Source organism: Lachancea thermotolerans, assembly GCF_000142805.1.
Source record: "Lachancea thermotolerans CBS 6340 chromosome G complete sequence".
Taxonomy (NCBI): domain Eukaryota; kingdom Fungi; phylum Ascomycota; class Saccharomycetes; order Saccharomycetales; family Saccharomycetaceae; genus Lachancea; species Lachancea thermotolerans.
This window is the reverse complement of record NC_013083.1, coordinates 758,589-777,669: the sequence shown is the minus strand read 5'-3', so window position 1 is coordinate 777,669 and position 19,081 is coordinate 758,589. Positions and strand designations below refer to the sequence as shown.

The following is a 19,081-nucleotide window of genomic DNA, read 5'->3' as shown; positions in this document are numbered from 1 at the left end:
CTGGGCAAGAACTTTGTGTAAAAAACTGCAGGAAAGCTGGTGGGGGCCGAGAGTTTTGCGCTTTCAACGCCAGCTAGAGTTTGTTTCTTTGCCCGCTCAGGCGTCGCTGACAATAGCGAGCGAGCGTCGTTGGCTTTGTCTACGGAAGGTATATCTCACGTGATCCTCCTGTACCAGATGCCCAAGTGCTGAAGGCCTCCTTCCGTACGAAGATTGACCAGCTAGTGGATTACGTCAGCTTGATCATCAAAAGACTAACTCGATTGTCCCGGTCACATGAGATCGGAGAATTGGGTCAGGGTCTGCTGGCTTGTACGTGCCGCTGACTACTCAGCAAAAAGATACTGCTTCGTGACATGCTACCGTGCGCTTGGAAAGCACAACGAATCCAGCACTTTCGTACACACTCAAGACCACAGAGGGCCTTAAGAGTTAACACTGGCGCGTCATACACGGAAGAATGATTGCCCTCACTAGTAGAAGAGCCTCACCGGTTATCGTCAGCTAATTCCTTCACGTCCAGGAGAGCACACCAACAGATTTCAAAAAATCATCTGAGAAGCCAAAATTAAATGGGCAAGCCTGACTGACAGCTTCCCCCTGCGGATGTAACTGAATTTGTATTTCTGGCGCTGCTAGGCGAGTCGGTGTTCCACATTCAAAGCCGCACGTCGTATTTCTGATGTTGTGTGAATGCACATACGCCGCTGGGCTGGGGGATTTGTTAGCTCTTACTCACCAAGGCCTTCGTGCTTCAGACCTGTCAGCTGAACAGTTTCTTGGCTGTCAGCGACGTTCTTTTGGCTTGCGCCTTGTATCACTGTGTCTTTATCTCTCTCATCAGACGCTGCGTGATTTTCTTAGCATTAAGCATGCGAAATGATGCCTTTACTGTTTATAAGTATATGATATGCAAGCCGTGCTGCTGCCTTGGTCAGTATTCTTTCAGATGTCATTAATTGAAGCGAAGCGCATGTTGCAATGAGGGCACTTGTAACTTGCAAGTGCCCTATTAACTATCTGCAAGGTTTTTCAAACGAATCTAACTAGTGCTCGGCGCCTTCTTTAGGTGCGCGTCTAATTAGTCGATCGAAAACCTTACGCAGGATTTCACACAAAGCCTGGGATGAAATCTCTCGAAAATCTCAACGGGTTGCGCAGGTTACCACAAAAGCGAGTATTTCTTTAAGAGCGCGGTCAGGGCTAGCAAAGACGCCAGCATGAACCAGAAATCATTTGTCATCTGGAAGGGGCTTCCAAGGCATTTACAAGTAGAGAATAGACCGATGAGGCCGTAAAAGGACGTGCCGCTCTTCATATCATACATCTCATCGATTTTTTGACGTTACGCGACATGTATAGCGACGGTTATCGAAACACGTTTGTTGTCGACGTCCTGGGATATTTCAGACTGGTCAAAGTCGGCCAGAATTGTGCACCGCAAGTAGCGCAGGCTTCCCGAGTCTAACTGTCCTCTAAACAAGAGGGCGTTGAGAAGGACCTTGAATCTGGAAGCGCCGTTTTAGTTGACTGGAACGGACCTGAAGGCCCTGAAACCCCTTATAATTGGAGCGAGTTCAAGAAAGAGCCTGTGGCGGTTCAGATCATGATCTTCACGTGTGTCACATACATGGGCGCTTCCGTCTATACACCTACCCAGAAACGCATCCAGTGAGAGTTTTGCATGGGGCACGTCGCCGGCACACTGAATCTTTCCCTGTACGTGTTGGGCTAAGGTCTGAGGCACTTCGTATTCTCGCCTCTCTTTGAGTCTGGAAGCAAGGGCGACTTCATTTCCCCAGAACCCGTGCCCATCATATCGGTATGTGAGCTGCGGGTGCAGTTATAGCTCCAGTTCTTGCTCCCTTATTTGGTGCTTGTATGGTTGTGGCAAACTATTGGCGTTGGGCCTTCTGGCAATTGATATGGCTGGGCGGCCAGCGTTCATTGGATTTTCCCAATGATTGCGGAGGTGTTCTTAATTATGTGCATTTTCAACTTGTTCCAAGCCACATCTGCTTACCTGGCCATCTGCTACTCACGCTACATGGCGTCCGCATTTGCAGGGAACAGTATTTGTCGTGTGGTTTTTGCATGTGCTTTCCTGCTCTTTGGTCGAGCAATGTACGGTAATCTGGAATCAGAAAAATGTTCAACTGGTTGGGGCTCTCCTTTATTGAGATTCTACAGCATTGATTTGGCTACCATCCCTTTTGTCTATAAGAAGTATGGCCCGCATATGAGGAGGAGGTCCTCCTACGCCAATTAAGCTCTGTCTTGAGACACTTTTCGTGAGTGTTTAAAGTTAATTTGAGCATCACATAACATTTAAGCGAGCCCAGAGTGCACCTCGTGTGTGTGAAAAAGCTTACACCGCGAGATCGAGTTCTGAAAGTATCGAACTGAATTTTGGCCTAATACCATTTCGAAAAATCGAATACCTGGTACATCATAATTTAAGAAATTAGAGGCGTGCAGCTATTATGCATGAAATATATATATTGCTGGCAACCCTTAAAGCAAGCAGCTTACTATCGTTCTTTGACGCTTATTTCTCCTAACTTGAACCTCCCGCCGGCAGGCCAGCTGCGTTCGCAAATAATAAAGACATTTTTCGGGAGACTGAAGTGGTTTGAAACGGCACCCTATCTTTCCACGGACGTTATAAGCGTTATCCTAAAAGCTTATTGAAACGTGAAGGATCACACAAATTATTGGCAGGAACCACCAATGGGTCAGTCATCCGCGGCAATCCAAACGCAGTATTGAGTACATTCAAAATTTTGTAGCACTGAATAGTTAGTGGTGGGCGACAACATTTATTATATACAGGCCCGGGCCTTCGCTTTATGATAGTACAACTACTTAGTGGATAATAGATGATATGAACTTTTCTAAGTAAGATAATCCATTTTAAAATAAACTGTTTAAAAAAAAGATCCTGATTGATTGAGAACAACCTTAAAAGAGTGTGATCCAGCTATTGCATTTGGCTAGGTGGGTATGTTTAGTTGTACAGAACGAACTTAGCCTTACCTTTGGTGACAGAGACGGTACAGCCGTCGGAGCTACCATCGTTGTACTTTCCGTTCTCGTACTTACAGTCACCCAAAACTGTGCTGTCGTCATCGGCAGCGACAATCTTGACGTTGTAGTTCAAAGCGTCATAGTTGTTAGGATTTGGAATCAGGGCCAAGTATGCAACGCCGTTGGTGTATCCACCACCGAAGTTCAATGGAGCCCAGTTACCAACACCGGAGCCAGCGGTACCCCAGACGCAACCGTCTTCCAAAGAAACACCAGCGTTGTTAACGTAAAACTGAGCAGAGGTCTTCATACCCTTCCATTGGTAGTAGGTGTCCTCGTCGACAACAGTCAATGGAACAGAATCGCCAGCCTTGACATAGGTTGGGATAACCATGTTTTCAGTACCTGGGTAGTCGGTTCTGCAGATAGCGACATCAGAGTCTATCTCAGAAACAACTTCGGCCATGTCCTTTCCCCATTCACACAGATACTCGGCGTCGGTGTTAGAACGGTACAGGTAGCCGTTCTTACAGTACAAACCACCGACGGAAACACCGTTGGATGGCTGCTCGGATGGCCACTGGGTCTTAGACATACCAGTTTGGCAAGCGTAAGAGCAGTAAGAGCCCTCTTTACAGTCTCCACCGGTAGAGCCGTCAGAGTTTTCAATACCAGACCAGCCACCGAATCCTAACCAGTCCAAAGAGATCACACCCTGTCCGGATGGGAAATCGCTGCACTTAATGGTGCCATCCTGGAAGGCTTCACTTGGGCCAGAGTAAGCTGATAGGTCGCCATCAATACCGGTAGAAGAAGAACCACCAGTAGAGGTAGACGATGGAGAAGAAGAGGAGCTGGAGGAAGAAGAAACGGCGCTCGAGGAAGCAGAGGAGCTCGAAGCAGAGCTGGATGGAGCAGCGGAGCTCGAGGCAGCAGAGGAGCTCGAAGCAGAGCTGGAGGAGGCAGCAGCAGAGCTTGAAGAAGCAGCAGAGCTTGAAGAAGCAGCAGCGCTGGAGGAAGAAGCAGTAGCAGGGCTGGAAGCCGAACTAGAGGCGGCAGCAGAGCTAGAAGAAGCAGCAGCAGAGCTGGTTGGCTCGCTAGTCAAAGTCGTAGTTGGGTAGCTCAAAGTCTGGCCCTGGTGGTCGACGGTGACAGTTTGGTACACGTACTCAACGGCGACAGCACGCTTGCCAGCGCGGTGAGCGTGCGCGGTGCTGCAAGGCTCCTGGGAGGCGGCTCTCTTGTGCGCGTGGGGCAGAGCGGAAGCAAGGGACGAGCCCGCGACGGAAAGTGCTAAAACAGCGGAAACTTTCATGACTTCAATAAAGGAATGAATGCGTTTCTATCAAAGATCGAAACTGAAGGGTGAAGTGTTAAATCGAAAAGAGTGGACTGCAAGTGACTGGAGTTAGTAAAGAGGCGGTGTCGAAACATCGACAAGAAGGAGTCCTTCTGTTATAAGCCAGAGTATGTTGCATTTGTTTCGAATTTAGGGCCTTCGCGCCTGGGAACGCGACGCGAACTTTGGTCCGTCCCAAAACAGTAGTCGATCCACGACCGTGGTTTCTGAAAAAAAAAGACCAAAGGCAAATGTTGAGACGGCAGGACGTAAAGGGTGACGTTGCCCCACCATTCTGGGCCACTGAGAGCTGCTTGGCATACTTGAAAACCACGCATAGCGCATCAGCGGAGCTCGGTATCTCAAATTGCCCCCGTGCGGTAGAGTAGCGTCGACCGTCGTGTCACTTATCACGTCATTGGTACCCGCACCGTACGGTCAAATTTGCAGGGCCAAGCCACGGCCCCCAACCGTTCTCGCGGTCTTCCCACGCATTTATCCCTATTCTGGCTAAAACGAGGTCCCTCTTGGAATCTATCGTGTAACATACCTTTTTCGGTTTAATCTCAAATTTGGGCTGATGATAAGTCTTGAAGCTTATGTATTGGGATCTCAAGCCAGAGTTTTCAATGAATGAACGTAGTTGGAGCAAAAGTAATGAAAAGAATGTATGTAGTTAGAATGGACTTGCTGGAAACCTGTTAGTTTGTCCCTGTCTTTTTTAACTTTTTACTGGCTGAAGATTTGATACAATTTGTTTCAAAATTACTGAAGCGCGGAGCGCGCGATCGAAAAAATGTCTGTCTGTTTATATATCGAGATCTCGAGCGAGCATCTTGATCCACCTGGAACTGCCATTTTGGCAAAAAAAAAATTTAATCACCTAATTAGGTTGTTTGCACAATAAAGATTACGTAACGTTAACGCAGCTTGTTAGAGAACCAGCAGTTACGAGGAAGTGCCATGCGCCAGCCGCAACACCTTCTGCGCCCCCCGATGGCGCAAGTGCCAGTATCTAACGCCCTTGCATTGTTTCAGGCGTAGCTGTGCCCGGCGCTTGCGTTCGGGCATTGGGATGTGGGCCCCAGCCAGCTTCTGAACAAACTGATGCCACCTTCCCCGTGGCCAGAACAAGTTACTAGCGCCTTTCGACCACGGGAGAAGCCTAGGCATTGCAACTAGTGCGCAGGCTTTGGTTGGCATGTTAAGAGTTTATGCATGAACGCAAAACGACCGGCGCTGCCGGCTGTTAAGCCAGTCGCCGGGCGGGTTTCTAAAAACTAAATCGAAGAAGTTATAGCAACGTAACATAACGGTCATAGGTTATCGCAGATAGTGGTTGGCACACCCAACGGCACTGTGCGGGCATCCACCACTTATTCGCGCTTGCGCTTTTGCAGTGCATTGATCATGCCGGTAAGCTTGAAGCGGCGGGCAAGAATCCAGTCCAGCATCCAGTAAGGCATCAGCAAGGAAATCCAGCGCGCGGCCCCAGCAAAGGTGCCACGGTAGATATCAACTGGATCACGTGAGCTCTCGATGTCCCGCACCACGGACGAGACGTATTTGCCGACGTCCATAGGCTTGTTGTTCTTGGCCATCTCGCGGCGGTAGGCCATGGCCTCGCTAGCTTCAGGGATGTTGTAAATGGAGTCTTCGGGCAGCGGCCTCTTGTCGGCGATGTCGGTTCCCACGCCTCCAGTGATAACATTCAGTACACGCACGCCGAAAGGTTTCATTTCGATGTGCAGGCCGCGCGCATAGCTATGGATAGCACCCTTCGTAGCGCTGTAAACTGAACCGAAAGGAAACGAGATGATTCCGGCCAGCGAGCCTGTGAAGATCACGGTGCCCTGTGCATTGATCACGAATGGCAGTAGTTCACGGCACGTGTTGATGGGCCCAAACACATTCACTTTGAAAGCCTGCTCCAAGACGTCGTTGGTCACATCGCTGGCGGGAAACGTGCAGCTTTGTCCCGCATTGTTGTACAATATGTCTAGCTTCTGCGATGGCAGCTCTTTGGCCAAGCGATCACGCAAAGCAGAAATCTGTTCTGGCTCGGAAACGTCAAGTTTGATGGGAACAACTAGCTGAGGAAATTCCTTCTGAAGGGGAGCAATACGTTCTTCGCGTCTAGCCGCAGCGTAAACCTTGTACCCCTTGCCAGCCAGTTGCCTGGTCAATTCGTATCCAATACCCGAGGAGGCCCCGGTTACTAAAGCTATCTTGCCTTCTGCCATGTTTTGGACGTGAGTAAGTTATACAGAGAAGTGGGTATTACTGGCGAATTACTCCAGGTTTATTGTGAATAATTAAGGATATTCAACGCTCTGATATATGAAAAGCTGCGAGAGAAAACAAGAAAGCATGTCACATGATAAAGGGTATGAGACAGCCAACCCCAACGAAGCGTGTTAGCAATCGCTGTCGTTGACTCGCGACACTACTCAAATGAGTATAATTTGAACGTGATGTGGTGACTCCAATGAGCTGCATAAGGTGCTTCTTCGTGTAATTTAATTTTGTACCTGACAGTTTTCTGGAGTGGTTTCTTGTCATGGGATATCCAAGGCGACCATGTTTTGGCTTGTTCAAACAACGCAAGAGTTTGACAAACAGGTGAGCAACAAAGACTCGATATTTTGTACTTAAAAGCTAGTGGTGGGCCCTATGTACAGGGGCCAATACTTGCATCATAAATAATACTTAATTAATTGATTTCTTAGAATATAAGCAGGTGCTCTTCACATAGAGACAGATCACTGACCAAACACCTCCTTCAAAAATGCTTCTTCCTCTGCAGCATGTAGAGCTTTTGAGCCCGCAGCAACAGCTCCGCTTGGGTTTCTACCAGCAAACCTCACTTCGAAATCCTTGTATTTGTCGGTTTCTTTCAGAACGGTTCCCAACCTTGGTGCCGCGTAGGCCCAGGAGCCCATGTTTAATGGCTCCTCCTGGCAGAACACAATGTCTTCCAAGTTTGGATAAGAGTTCAGCGAGTCGCGTAGCTGTGCGAATGGGAATGGATGTAACTGTTCAACCTTGAGGAAGGCAGTATTCTTGTCCCCGAGAGACTCACGCTTTTTGTGGAGAGCAGTGTATACCTGGCCACTCATTATGACCAAGCGTTTGGTCTCTTCCTTGGAGGCAATACTCTTGCCATGCTCAACATCCTCAATGATCCATTGGAACCCATTATCACTGAAATCAGACAGCTTGGATCTAGCCAAAGGATGACGCAGAAGCTGTTTCGAGAAGAAAAGAATCAAAGGTTTCCGGAATTGACGATGTTGTTGTCTTCTCAAGATGTGGAACAAGTTAGCAGGGGTGGTTGGGTAGACAACTTGGAAATTGCAGTCCTGGTGCTGTCTCTGCAGCTTCTCTTCCGAAGGGAAATATCTAGGGTCTTCGTTAGCCATTTGCAGGAATCTTTCCAGACGACCTGAAGAGTGTTCTGGACCTTGTCCGTCGTAACCGTGTGGTAAGGACAGAACCAATCCGGAACGCTGTTTCCATTTAGCTTCACCGCCTGCCAAAAACTGGTCAATGATGACCTGTCCCGTGTTAGCAAAGTCACCAAATTGAGCTTCCCACATGACAAGGAAATCTGGAGAAGTAAGCGAATAACCATACTCGAAACCCATGCATCCGTATTCGGAAAGAGAAGAGTTACAAATAGTAAAGTTTGCTTGTTTGTCACTCAGGTGCTGCAGGGGAGTGTAGGTTCTTTCAGACTTTTGATCATGCAAAACCGCGTGTCTTTGAGAAAAAGTACCTCTCTCGACGTCTTCACCGGAAACTCTGATGTGGTAGCCTTCCGTAGCCAAAGAACCCAGCGCCAAAGCTTCACCTGTAGACCAGTCAATTCCTTCCCCTTTCTCAATTGACTTACCCCTATTAGTCAGAATTCTCTTCAAGTTTCTGTGGACCTCGAAGTCTTCTGGCCAAGAGGAAATGATTTTTCCGATTTCTTTCAGTTTTTCTTGCTGGACTACAGTTGGTTCGTGGGGCAAAATCTCGGTCGCAAGTTCCTTTGGAGATTTGAAGTTGGCCCAGTCGGCAGTCAACCATTCTCTAGATGTAGGTTCGTAATCCTTTGCCTTCTCGAAAGCCTTTTCAAATAAGCCCCAAACCCATTGCTTGTGTTCGTCAATGTCCTTTTTGGTGAAAGAGCCTTCCGAAATTAGCTTCTCGGTGTAAACGTCAATGACGGACTTCTGTTTGCTGATCTTCTGGTACATTAGCGGCTGGGTGAAAGATGGTTGATCAGTTTCATTATGACCATGCTTTCTCCACCCAACTACATCTATGATAGCGTCTGTGTGGAATGTGGCTCTCCACTCTGCAGCTAGGTTGAAAATGAAAGTTAGAGCTTCCACATCGTTGGCGTTCACGTGGAAAATTGGTGCATCGATGGCTTTAGCGATATCAGATGGGTATGGCGTAGATCTTGCAAATCTTGGGTCAGTGGTGAAACCGATCTGATTGTTTGTGATGATGTGGATGGTACCACCAGATGAGTAATCGGGAAGATGGCTGAATCCCATAGTTTCATAAACGACACCTTGGGCGGCGAAAGCCGCGTCACCATGCAGTAAAACACCCATGGCCTTCTGATATTTATCTAAGTCATTCTTGGCAAACATGATAGCTCTTGTTCTACCAAGGACGACAGGGTCTTGAGACTCCAAGTGCGATGGGTTAGCGACCAGCGACAAATTGACGTATTTCCCGGACGTGGTAGGTCTCTGGTAATTCATACCCAAGTGGTACTTCACGTCACCCGAGCCCTCGTACTCCTCAGGAGCAGCAGAGCCTTGGAACTCTGAGAAAATAGATTCGTTTGGTTTACGCACCACGTTAGACAGTACATTCAGTCTACCACGGTGAGCCATACCCAGGACAACGTCCTCGACACCTAGCTCTACGGATTTGTCGATCAGCGTCTTGATGCCCGGCACGACACCCTCTAGACCTTCTAGACCGAAACGCTTGTCGTTTGGGAATTTGGTGGATAGAAAGGTCTCGAATGAGGTTGCCCAGGTCAGTCTATCCAAAATTTGTCTTTTCTGATCGATGGTGTAGTGGTAAGGCTGAGGGATCTCGATTCTCTCTCTGAGCCAGTCACACTGGGCTCTAGAAGGAATGTGAATGTACTCGATACCGTAAGAAGAACAGTACAGCTTCTCCAGCGCCGCGATGATCTCCCTCAAGGTCATGGCTTTCTTGCCTTCTCGAGTGAAGCGGGGCAAAATACCTGGACCTAACGTGATCTCGCGGTCCAAGTCGCGTTCCGTGAACCCATAGTGCTCCAGAGTCAATTCTTTAGGCAAGGGCTTGGACTTGTCGTCGCCGAACGAGATCTGCAGGGGGTCGATGTGGGCTTTCTGATGGCCTCTCACTTGATACGCTCTGCAGAGCAGCTGAACCTTCAAGTGTGTGAGAATGCCCTGATCCATGGTGCCTGAGGCCCCCATGACCATGTCTTGTGGGATCTGGGCACCGGTGTGGTGCGACACTAGCGTGGGAGGCGCCACGAACGCGGACGACGCCGGGATGCCGGCGTTGCCCATGTTCTTGAAATACGCGTTCCACGAGACGTGCACGGACGTGGGGTCCTTCTGCCACGCCTCGTACATCTCGTCGATGTACGCCGCATTTGTTGTCGACAGGAAGTTGTCGCTGCTGTTGGTCGCCAGGCACCTAGTGCCCCAGTTTCCCCTTACACATTGGTTTCCACTACGGTACAGCGCCCTTTTTGCGACCGATTGTTGAGAAAAGCGGCTGATGCCTCTCAACATCTTTAAATATTGCCTTGTAGTTGGCTAATAGAGCTCCTAAGCACTTCAAGTTAACTCGAATATCTTGCGGCTGATGTCAAACCCTAACAAGATCTCTCTAACTGTTTAGAAAATAGAGTACCCTCCCTATATATATGACTCAGTTTTCTCCGGGTTTTGATGCCGTACAATTAATTCACTTCTGTTTCGGGATCCCTTTCCGGGGGCGACACGGTGATCGCTTCCGACGTAAAACCCTGTCTTGATTAAGTGATAATCTATCAGCGTGGAGGACTATGCAAGCCGGAAGGGCGGAAACCGCAGGACTACGGCACAAACTGCTTGCACCTTTTTCGATCTGTTTTGATGTGATTTTGAGCTCTTGAAAAGCCACGGAATTTTGTTTGGGTCTGCGATAAAGAATTATGATAATTTCGTGGGAGCGTCTGAAAAATATTATGATGATAGGAAGAGCAAAATGCCTTATATTCTGGGACTGAAGCCGCTTCCGACCTTGGGTATGTGAACCCTCGGATGGATACAAGGCGACGGTTACCTTAAAACGTGAGGCCAGGAGCAGGAAATTGTGATCACATGCTTCGCCCCGTACTTCGACTGCTTATTGGGCTGCCAAGAATATCACATAAGACGATATTGATTATCAAATCAAGAGAAGCGGCCCGAGAATTTTTTGCGGGGCTTAGAGCGCCCCGAACTCGGGCCCGAGAGCTTAGCCGTGACGCCGCACTAAGGGCCTTCGCAGAAAACCTTCTAGAAGGTTTCTTCCCTCTGTATTGCGGCATTTCTGGTCGCGTAGTGACGGAGTTGTGTGTAGCGTCCACGGGGCTCCAGCTCTGCTCCCTGTACCCTAACAATCAATCCGCCTATTTTTGAGAAGCCAGGAATAGCCGTCGTGGAGATCACTCTGTCCATACGTGACACATTTTTAGCCGTCTCCTGCAAGCCTAATTATATCGTAGGGCTCTGACGGGACGCAGAAGGCCAGACTGGGGCAGATGTCTCATTACAGTAGCCACTTGCGTCAGTAGTTTCGCCTTTTCTGGCGCCACGCGTGCCACCGGCGACACAAAATTCGATTTCACCAACACAATATCGAGAGAGTAGAGAGTTTAGGCAGCCAGGTATATTTGTAAGGAACCAGGCGCCCTGACCTAATTTGCTCGACCGGTTTTTAAGTCGCCAGCGAGCTAGCCTTGTTCAGATAACAAAACTATAACACTTCTGCCCTCCTTCGCAGCTGGTTCCGGGACCAACATTCGCTCATTTAGTTCTGGATTCCTTGCTTGTCCCTAAAGCACAAACAAAACCGCCATGCCAGCGCTGTTCGCTGAAGCGCAACATCTAACTCGCAACGACGTGTTGCAATCAATCTTCGAGAATAACAGTGACCAAGAGGACGCACTCCCACCGACGCCAGGATACTTGTTTTTTTTGGAAGACCACGAGGACCGCAAGACGCCTGAGCTATATCTCGACCTTGCACAGCAAGACCCTGTTTTGTCGGACGTCAGTTTCCACGGGGAGCCCTTTCTGAAAAGGTTTGAATCGACCATGCCCAGTAACTTCGACTCTCTGCGGTGGTCCGTGGACGACATTCTTGCAGACTGTACTCCGGAAAAGTCGTCCCTGTGGAGTGGGGCCTGGAGCGACGACGAGGCTCTGAGTAAAGATTTGAACAGCAGTCCCTTCTCAACTCCATCACTTACACAAAGCAACATCGAGGATGTACTGGCCCGGGTGCCAGAGCCGCCAATTATGTGCTTCGCTGAATTTCAGCGTCATCCACCGCAAGAGAAACCTGGGCATATTCCCGCACGCGCTAGTACTGGGAAGGTTTCCAAACCAAATAATAAACAGGCTTCTCGCGGCAAGAGGAGCTCCAAGTTCAACCTTAGCGCAAAACGAGCCTTGCTACAGAAACTCATCTCCAGGATGCAGATGAGGACTCGCTTAGAGCAAACGTATGAACATGGCATATTGGTCCGCAGAAATGTAGCAAAGGAGCTCGCGATTGAAGGAGAGGGGGCGACTCCGCAACTCCAGTTTTGTGGAACAAGATTTCAAGACGTTCAGACTTTCCTGCAGAGCCAGGCAACCCTACATCAAGACGCTTGCCATTTTAGAACAATTTGGAGTTATAATAGAGAGCAAAAGGGTTCCACAATAATACTGACTCTCTCGCTGACAGACGAACAAAGCAAATGTGGCGAAAATGAGTATCAGTTCTCTGTAATTTCAAGGTATTTGCCATACGATTGCTTTGGAAGACCGCATGGCGCAGTCAAGAAAAAGCTCAACAGGGTCCAAGAAGAACTGGAAAGAGAGAAAGAGACTAGAAAAGGCGACACATATTGCTGGCGCCACTTTTTGACCAGCTTTGAATATTTCAAGCTTGTCTCCTTTATGCTTGGAAAAGAGTATGATTTTAATCTCAACGATAATCAAACTGGAGAGACTAGAGGTAGCGACGGAAAGGTCATATCGCCGGAGAAAAGGCATGACATGCGGACTAGGTCGCATGCCAAGATATATTTTGAAGGAAAAGCTGTTAAGAGTGCTCACGAACTGCTGAACGATGAAACCATATCAAGCCACAAGTCATTCATTGTGGGGACGTTTGGTCAGATAATGGCTTACACTAATAAAAGGCCTTTCGGCTCAGATTCGTCTTTGTCAGTCATGGAATTTAAATACCTTGAAGAGGCCTTGGAGAAAGAAATTAACTTTCACGTCTTTCACGGTGTCTAAAGGCACTGTTATGAAGCCATATCAGGCGGTTCTTTATTTCTTCATTTCTTGACACGATATTAATTAAGGATTTTTATAATAATGTGGTTTTGATAGAAGTCGACACTTGATTTTATCCAACAGAGCTAGTGGGAATGCATAAGCTCACGCATTTACAGAAACAATGAGAACTCCAAATTTCGTCTGAAATTGCAAAATTTTCAACGTCAAACAAGACTCCGTCAAATGACACGGCAATCAACGGAACACACTACGGCAAGAAAACACAAAACAGTCAAAGGGCGTACCTAGAAAAATGAGGAACGTATAATGGCTCTTTATTTCAGCGAGCACTAGTAACGTTCCTCCCGTTGTAATTGGAGGTGAACTCCGGGGGAAAACACCTAAATACTATTATACACGTCTTGTTTGTTTTGTCAAACTTAAGCTTCCTCCTCAACGAAACCTTTCTGGGAAACATAGATACCGTCCAAGAACTTACGGATATCCTTGTTTCTGACACGGCAGATTTGCTGGATGTCGGCGGCGTTCTGAGAGACGTTCTCGATAGAGTTGCCGGACAGAACGATCTCGTCCTTCTGGTTGGTAGAGAAGTCAATGGAGACGCCTTCTCTGACTGGGACCATTCTAACCTGCTTGTCACCCAAGAAGTTTCTGATCTCGACGAACTTAGCACCATCCTTCTCAACAACGTTCACGTTAATAGGAAAATGCGCGTAGACGTATCTCATCTTGTACTTGAAACCCTTGGTGACACCAGTGATCATGTTGGCGACCAAAGACTTGACAGTTCTCAAAGCAGCAACGTGCTTTCTGTCACCGTTGTGGACGGTGATCTTGACCTGCTTGTTGCTCACCTTAGCGAAAGTGACGTCGATGTGCTTCAAGTTCTTGGTCAGAGCACCTCTTGGGCCAGTGACCTTGATGACTCTCGACTTGATGTTGACGGTAACGCCTTCTGGAATATCTAGGGTTTGGTCAGTCTGGATGTACTTCATTGTTGGCAACTTCTTTGCTTCAAGTATTGAGAAGATGTTTTGTAAAATTTCTTCACTTCACCTTATATACATGAAAAAAATTTTCACCACTCAGCTCTCGCTTGGGTCACCGCATACGTTTCGTTATGTTGGAACACCTGAGGGTTCTAGCGGCTAGATGGCAACTGGCGAAGCCTCCGTAGCGGGACTGCTTGTCTTCTCGTGTAACCTAAAATAATTATAATACACCTGTACTATTTATTGGATTCGAACCAAGCACTCACGAATTTACGGAGCTCTTCGGCGTCATTAAAAATCCAGGATCCTTCCTCATTGTAGAACTGAGCATTCCCGAACATCGTTTCCAGATCTTGTCTAACATCCTCTAAGGACCCATACAAGCCCTTCTTGCATTTTTTAGTGATTGTGTCGAGAGCTACAGGATTTGAAATTAATTTGTAATAATCCGGATAGAGCTTCTTAGAAGGTAAAATCTCGAAAACGGAAGTGCGTGCATGCTCGTCAGTAGGGTCAATTTGGGCCCGCATTTCCTCCAAGAGATGTTCGACCTGGGGCGTGAACTCGCATGTGGTGACTTTCTTTGACTTACTTTTGGGTTTGGGAGCTGAGGTTTGGGGTTGTTCAACCGTCGGTCCATCCAATTCACCTGGCGTAGACTTTTGTTGATCACTCTTCAAAGAAAGCTTTACTTTCAATTTTAGCTTTTTCGGCGTGTGCCCGTCCTCTTCTTCTTCTTCCAGCTGTTCGTCTTGCTCGTTTTCATTCTTGACTTCGCTAGCAGCCGCTTTTCTTGCAGCTCTTGAACGTTTACCGTTAGGTTTAGCTAATTCAATTTCAGGTGTCGGTTCTAAGCTGTTGTCTAGTGTATCGATCTCTCCTGGCTCCGAGTCTTTGAGCTCTTTGCTGTGCTGTCTGCGTTCTCTTGAGCGCCGCTTCCGATTAATTGCGTCTTCTAATGAATCTTCATCGTTGTCGACTGCTTGCAGCCATTGCTCCTCTGTCAGCCCATCATCATAATACACCTTCTTCCTTTCCCTGATCCGCCCGACAGCCGCTGGCTCCGTCTGCAAGTGGTTGGTGATATCTTCCGTTAAGACTTCTGGTAACTCGTCAAGCTGTATCAACCTTGGCAGCGGGGTAGAAAGCCCCTGCGATTTTGCCTGCTTGAGCTCCATAGCAGCCCGCTCTTCGTCCATCTTGTCAAACAATTTGCGTTCATCATCACCTCTAGCGAGTATTTCGTTCAACTCTTCGTCATCAAGCTCAGCCTCGTCATTTTCATCTTTGACATTTTCATTTTCGAGGAGCCTCCGCAAAAACGCCTCCTGCTCCTCTGCTGTTGACTTGTTATCAAATTTACCTGCTTGGATAACCTTGCCGTCGATGTCTAACTTCTGTAAGGCCCTTTCTAGAATAACCTCTTCGACCGAATCAGTTGTTATAAGTCTTAAGATCCTGACTTCATTCTTTTGCCCAATTCTGTGGGCTCTATCTTGAGCTTGTAAATCTTGGTGTGGGTTCCAATCAGTATCGAAAATAATGACCGTGTCGGCAGTTTGTAGGTTTAAACCTAAACCACCAGCCCTTGTTGACAGTAAAAAGCAAAAGTATTCAGAGTCAGGAGCGTTGAAAAGCTTTAGCATGCCAGTACGCTCCTCAGTTTTTGTCGCACCATCTAACCTCAAATATTTCAAGTCTCTCATTCGGAGGAAATCCTCCATTATATCCATAACCTGAGTCATCTGGAAGAACATCAAAACACGGTGTCCGGTTGCCTTGAACTTGGGCAGAATCCGGTCCAGAAGTTCAAATTTACCAGCAACACGATACAACAGCGGACTATTACCCCGCGTAGGATTGATTATACCCTCAACTTCATCAAACACAAACGGATGGTTGCAGATCTTTCTCAATTGCATTATTTTATTGTTCAAGCCCTTTATGCCGCCTTTTGTGGCACCTTCAGTTCCAGCGCCAAAAAAAAGAGCGTTATGCTTCAGCATCTGCTGGTAGAGTTGGTGTTGCAGGCCTGAAAGTTTACATTTCACAACCTTTTCAACCTTATCCGGCAAATCTTTTTCGACCTCTTTCTTCAAACGGCGCAACAAGAAAGGCCTTAAGACCTTGTGAAGTCTTCTGATTACCAGCAAAGTTTCTTCTTCTGTAAGCTCCAGCTTTTCTTGACCACCAGTATTTGCGAAGGGTGTGTTAAACCATTCATCAAATGTCTTGGCTGAATTGAAAATCTTGGGCAAAACGAAGTTCAAAAGAGCCCACAGCTCAGGAAGGTTGTTTTGTAGCGGCGTACCAGTCAAAATTAAACGGTTTCTTGTCCTATAATATCTTGTGAGGGTGAAAGAGAGTTTAGACTGAGCGTTTTTCATTCTATGGCCCTCGTCAATGATCATGTGCGACCAATCGTGTTTAGCCAACAAAGATCGGTCTTTGATGATGTACTCGTACGTGGTCAAAAGAACTTCAAAGTTCCCTGTTCTTATCTGGTGCTGCATTGATTTTCTTTGGTTTGGAGTCCCTTTGTAAACAACAGTTGCGAGTGAAGGGGCCCATTTTTCAAACTCTAGAGTCCAATTCGTTATGGTGGAAAGCGGCACAATCACCAAAAAGGGACCTGGCTCACTCTTTGCCTCTTTCAAGTAAGTTATCAGGGATATCGATTGAATTGTCTTACCCAACCCCATTTCGTCGGCCAGGATACCGTTCAAGTGATTGTTGTAAAGAGAGACCATCCATTCCAAGCCTCGAACCTGGTATTCTTTTAACGTCCCTCCAACTAAAATGGAAGGCTGCTTTTCGACTTTCTCTTTAACTGAGTGCGCCACTTCGTAGTAGTCTATCTTTTCTCTCTCTTCATCGGTCATGGGCCTTATTTCACCACCCTCTCTGATTTTAGCTTCGTTTTGTTGCACTCTAACAGCTTGAGCCAAGGAATCTAAGAAAGAGTTCGTTTGTCTCAGCAAGTGCGTAATTCTTGTGTCCTTCGTTTGGTCGAGTAGCTTCAGATATGCTTCCTCGTCATTGGATTTAAGAGCAGCCAGACGCTGCTTAGCAGTCCTTTCGACGCGCTTCTGTTCGTCCTTTTCAGTTTGGTTGTGTAGAGAGAGGCACAACTTACCAAACTGGGCACCTCGCTCTCTTGGTGAAGTATGTGTGACTTGCTGGTCCTGAACGTAATCGATAATCACGTTAACTTTGTGCATGTGTATGTTACGTTCTTTTCTCCGCTTCTCTAGGAGCTGTTGTCTTTCAAGCTCTTCGGCCAGCCTAGCGGTTTGAGGAACAATAACCTTGTTTCTAACCTGCACAGATCTCTGGGCTGCCATCGTGAAAGGAGAGTCTCTTAAGGAAGGGATAGTGTGATGAGCTTGGCTTGTGACGTTCATTATCAGCTTTTGTCTAAGAGACTTTTGTTTGGTTAGCAGCTTCAAAGCTCTCAGCTCAACAATAGCTTTAAGCTTCAAATCGTCTATGCTTGAGGGCACATCATCTTTGGCTGTGAAGAGTAGGCTGTCTTCCAACGAGTAAGTGCCCAGGTTTGCTGGAAGAGATTCCAATTCCTTGATACGCTCAGCTATTCTGGATAGAATTGTACCTTCAACAGAAATAGCACCAAGACTTTCCTTTCCCTTGGGCATGCCTAAATTGGAAAACTTGTCATACAGTCCAAAACTCTTTGCGTTGGAATCAAAATCCAATGACAACTTCACGGGCTTCAGGTTACTTTCAGTGCTTTCTAGGGTTGAAGTATGATTACTGGAGCCAACAGTTCTGTCATCTTCCGTTTGCTCTTCAGTCAAGAGGCCATCAGGAACATCCACGTCTCTACTCAGAAGTTGTAAAGCAATGAGCTGGCTTTTGAAAAGCTGCTCGTCATATGCAGGCTGGTTTTGCATTCCCGTTCTTAGCTTCTGGAGTTTGACTGTGTATTCATCTTGTTGCTCGGAAATAGAACAAAGGACGCGTTCGAGAGCATCAATCTCAACCTTATTTTTCTCGGGTTCTTGTATTACTGCCCGATAGCGACCCAAGAGCTGGTCTAGTTGTGCGAGCGTTTCAGGGGCAGGGATATTCACTGTAACTTTTTCAGCTTCACCTTGGCTAGCCGCCGATGGCATCACGACATCTATTTCAGCTGTGTTCATTTTTGACGTTAAAGTGCTGGGTTATATCGTGGTGGCGAAAATATTGTTTAATAGTGGGGATCAGTGATTTCAAGTAAACAAAATCCTATAGAGCCTTGGAAAATCGATTGGTCTGTGCCTCCGTGCCAATGTTATTACCCCAATATGTTGTTTCTTAATCACCGCGGCTCCTCGCTCTTTTTCTGCCAACCAATACTATTTACTTCTGGTGTTCATTTGACCGCCATGTAATTGATACGAAAATGTTCAAATTCTAAAAGGTCAAATACCTATGTACGATCATTGCCAGCATGTGACCTGAAAAAATTTCATTAAATTCTGGCGATGAGCATCGCCAGTCTGAGCGTTAACGTTGTCTGCCGAGAAGGATTCAAGGACTGAAATTAAACGCTTGCCAGATGTCGTCAGCATCTGCGAAGGCCCAGGCTACTGCCGCAGTTAACAACGTCTTATCCCTGGTTCTTCCAGGCAGCGCGAAAATTGACCACAACTCCACTAAGCGCCAAAACAATTCTAAAGGATCAAAAGCCCAGCTTATCAATGCAAACCTTAAAAAGGCCGTAAGAGTACGAGAGAGGGATGCGCATTCGATTAAAAAACGCGAACAGAGAAACAGAAGGAAGCTTCAGAGAGCTCGCCAGTTAGCTGAAGACAAAGTGGACCAGCAAGCAAAATTAGATATACTGAGAAAACACAGAGAGGAGGATTCGCTGACGGCCAAGGAACGAAAGTTCTTGAACAAAGTCATCAACAAAAATGTTCGGGACCTCAAAAGTTGGGATGTGGATGCTGAGGAGTTACATGAATTGCAGGAAAGTGTTTTGAGGAACACCTCCCAACGTTCTAGCTTACAGAAACGCAAGCGTAAGCAAAGAAGAGATGACTTCGACGAAAGCAAAAAGCCTGTATCTGGTGACCACCGGTACCCAGGCCTTACTCCAGGGTTGGCTCCTGTCGGTCTCAGCGATGAAGAGGACTCAGATGAAGAGTAGGCGCTATACCTAA

The 19,081-nt window shown here is 47.2% G+C and overlaps 7 protein-coding genes across 7 annotated transcripts; 2 read left to right on the top strand and 5 right to left on the bottom strand.

The window, feature by feature from the left end:
- Window positions 1-3,007: 3,007 nt before the first annotated feature.
- KLTH0G09306g (SUN domain-containing protein) lies at window positions 3,008-4,342 on the bottom strand (the record flags this gene model as incomplete). The annotated part of the gene is made up of 1 exon (XM_002555391.1): window positions 3,008-4,342. The coding sequence occupies one exon, from the start codon at window positions 4,340-4,342 to the stop codon at window positions 3,008-3,010; it is 1,335 nt and encodes a 444-aa protein (XP_002555437.1).
- Window positions 4,343-5,742: 1,400 nt separating this feature from the next.
- Window positions 5,743-6,609, bottom strand: AYR1 (acylglycerone-phosphate reductase; the record flags this gene model as incomplete). The annotated part of the gene is made up of 1 exon (XM_002555390.1): window positions 5,743-6,609. One exon carries the CDS (start codon window positions 6,607-6,609, stop codon window positions 5,743-5,745), a length of 867 nt encoding a protein of 288 aa, XP_002555436.1.
- Window positions 6,610-7,128: 519 nt separating this feature from the next.
- On the bottom strand, window positions 7,129-10,170 carry KGD1 (alpha-ketoglutarate dehydrogenase KGD1; the record flags this gene model as incomplete). The annotated part of the gene is made up of 1 exon (XM_002555389.1): window positions 7,129-10,170. The coding sequence occupies one exon, from the start codon at window positions 10,168-10,170 to the stop codon at window positions 7,129-7,131; it is 3,042 nt and encodes a 1,013-aa protein (XP_002555435.1).
- A 1,311-nt stretch (window positions 10,171-11,481) lies between these two features.
- KLTH0G09240g (KLTH0G09240p) lies at window positions 11,482-12,918 on the top strand (the record flags this gene model as incomplete). The annotated part of the gene is made up of 1 exon (XM_002555388.1): window positions 11,482-12,918. One exon carries the CDS (start codon window positions 11,482-11,484, stop codon window positions 12,916-12,918), a length of 1,437 nt encoding a protein of 478 aa, XP_002555434.1.
- A 422-nt stretch (window positions 12,919-13,340) lies between these two features.
- RPL9B (60S ribosomal protein uL6) lies at window positions 13,341-13,916 on the bottom strand (the record flags this gene model as incomplete). The annotated part of the gene is made up of 1 exon (XM_002555387.1): window positions 13,341-13,916. One exon carries the CDS (start codon window positions 13,914-13,916, stop codon window positions 13,341-13,343), a length of 576 nt encoding a protein of 191 aa, XP_002555433.1.
- A 233-nt stretch (window positions 13,917-14,149) lies between these two features.
- STH1 (RSC chromatin remodeling complex ATPase subunit STH1) lies at window positions 14,150-18,076 on the bottom strand (the record flags this gene model as incomplete). The annotated part of the gene is made up of 1 exon (XM_002555386.1): window positions 14,150-18,076. One exon carries the CDS (start codon window positions 18,074-18,076, stop codon window positions 14,150-14,152), a length of 3,927 nt encoding a protein of 1,308 aa, XP_002555432.1.
- A 398-nt stretch (window positions 18,077-18,474) lies between these two features.
- On the top strand, window positions 18,475-19,068 carry RRT14 (Rrt14p; the record flags this gene model as incomplete). The annotated part of the gene is made up of 1 exon (XM_002555385.1): window positions 18,475-19,068. One exon carries the CDS (start codon window positions 18,475-18,477, stop codon window positions 19,066-19,068), a length of 594 nt encoding a protein of 197 aa, XP_002555431.1.
- Between the last annotated feature and the right edge of the window lie 13 nt (window positions 19,069-19,081).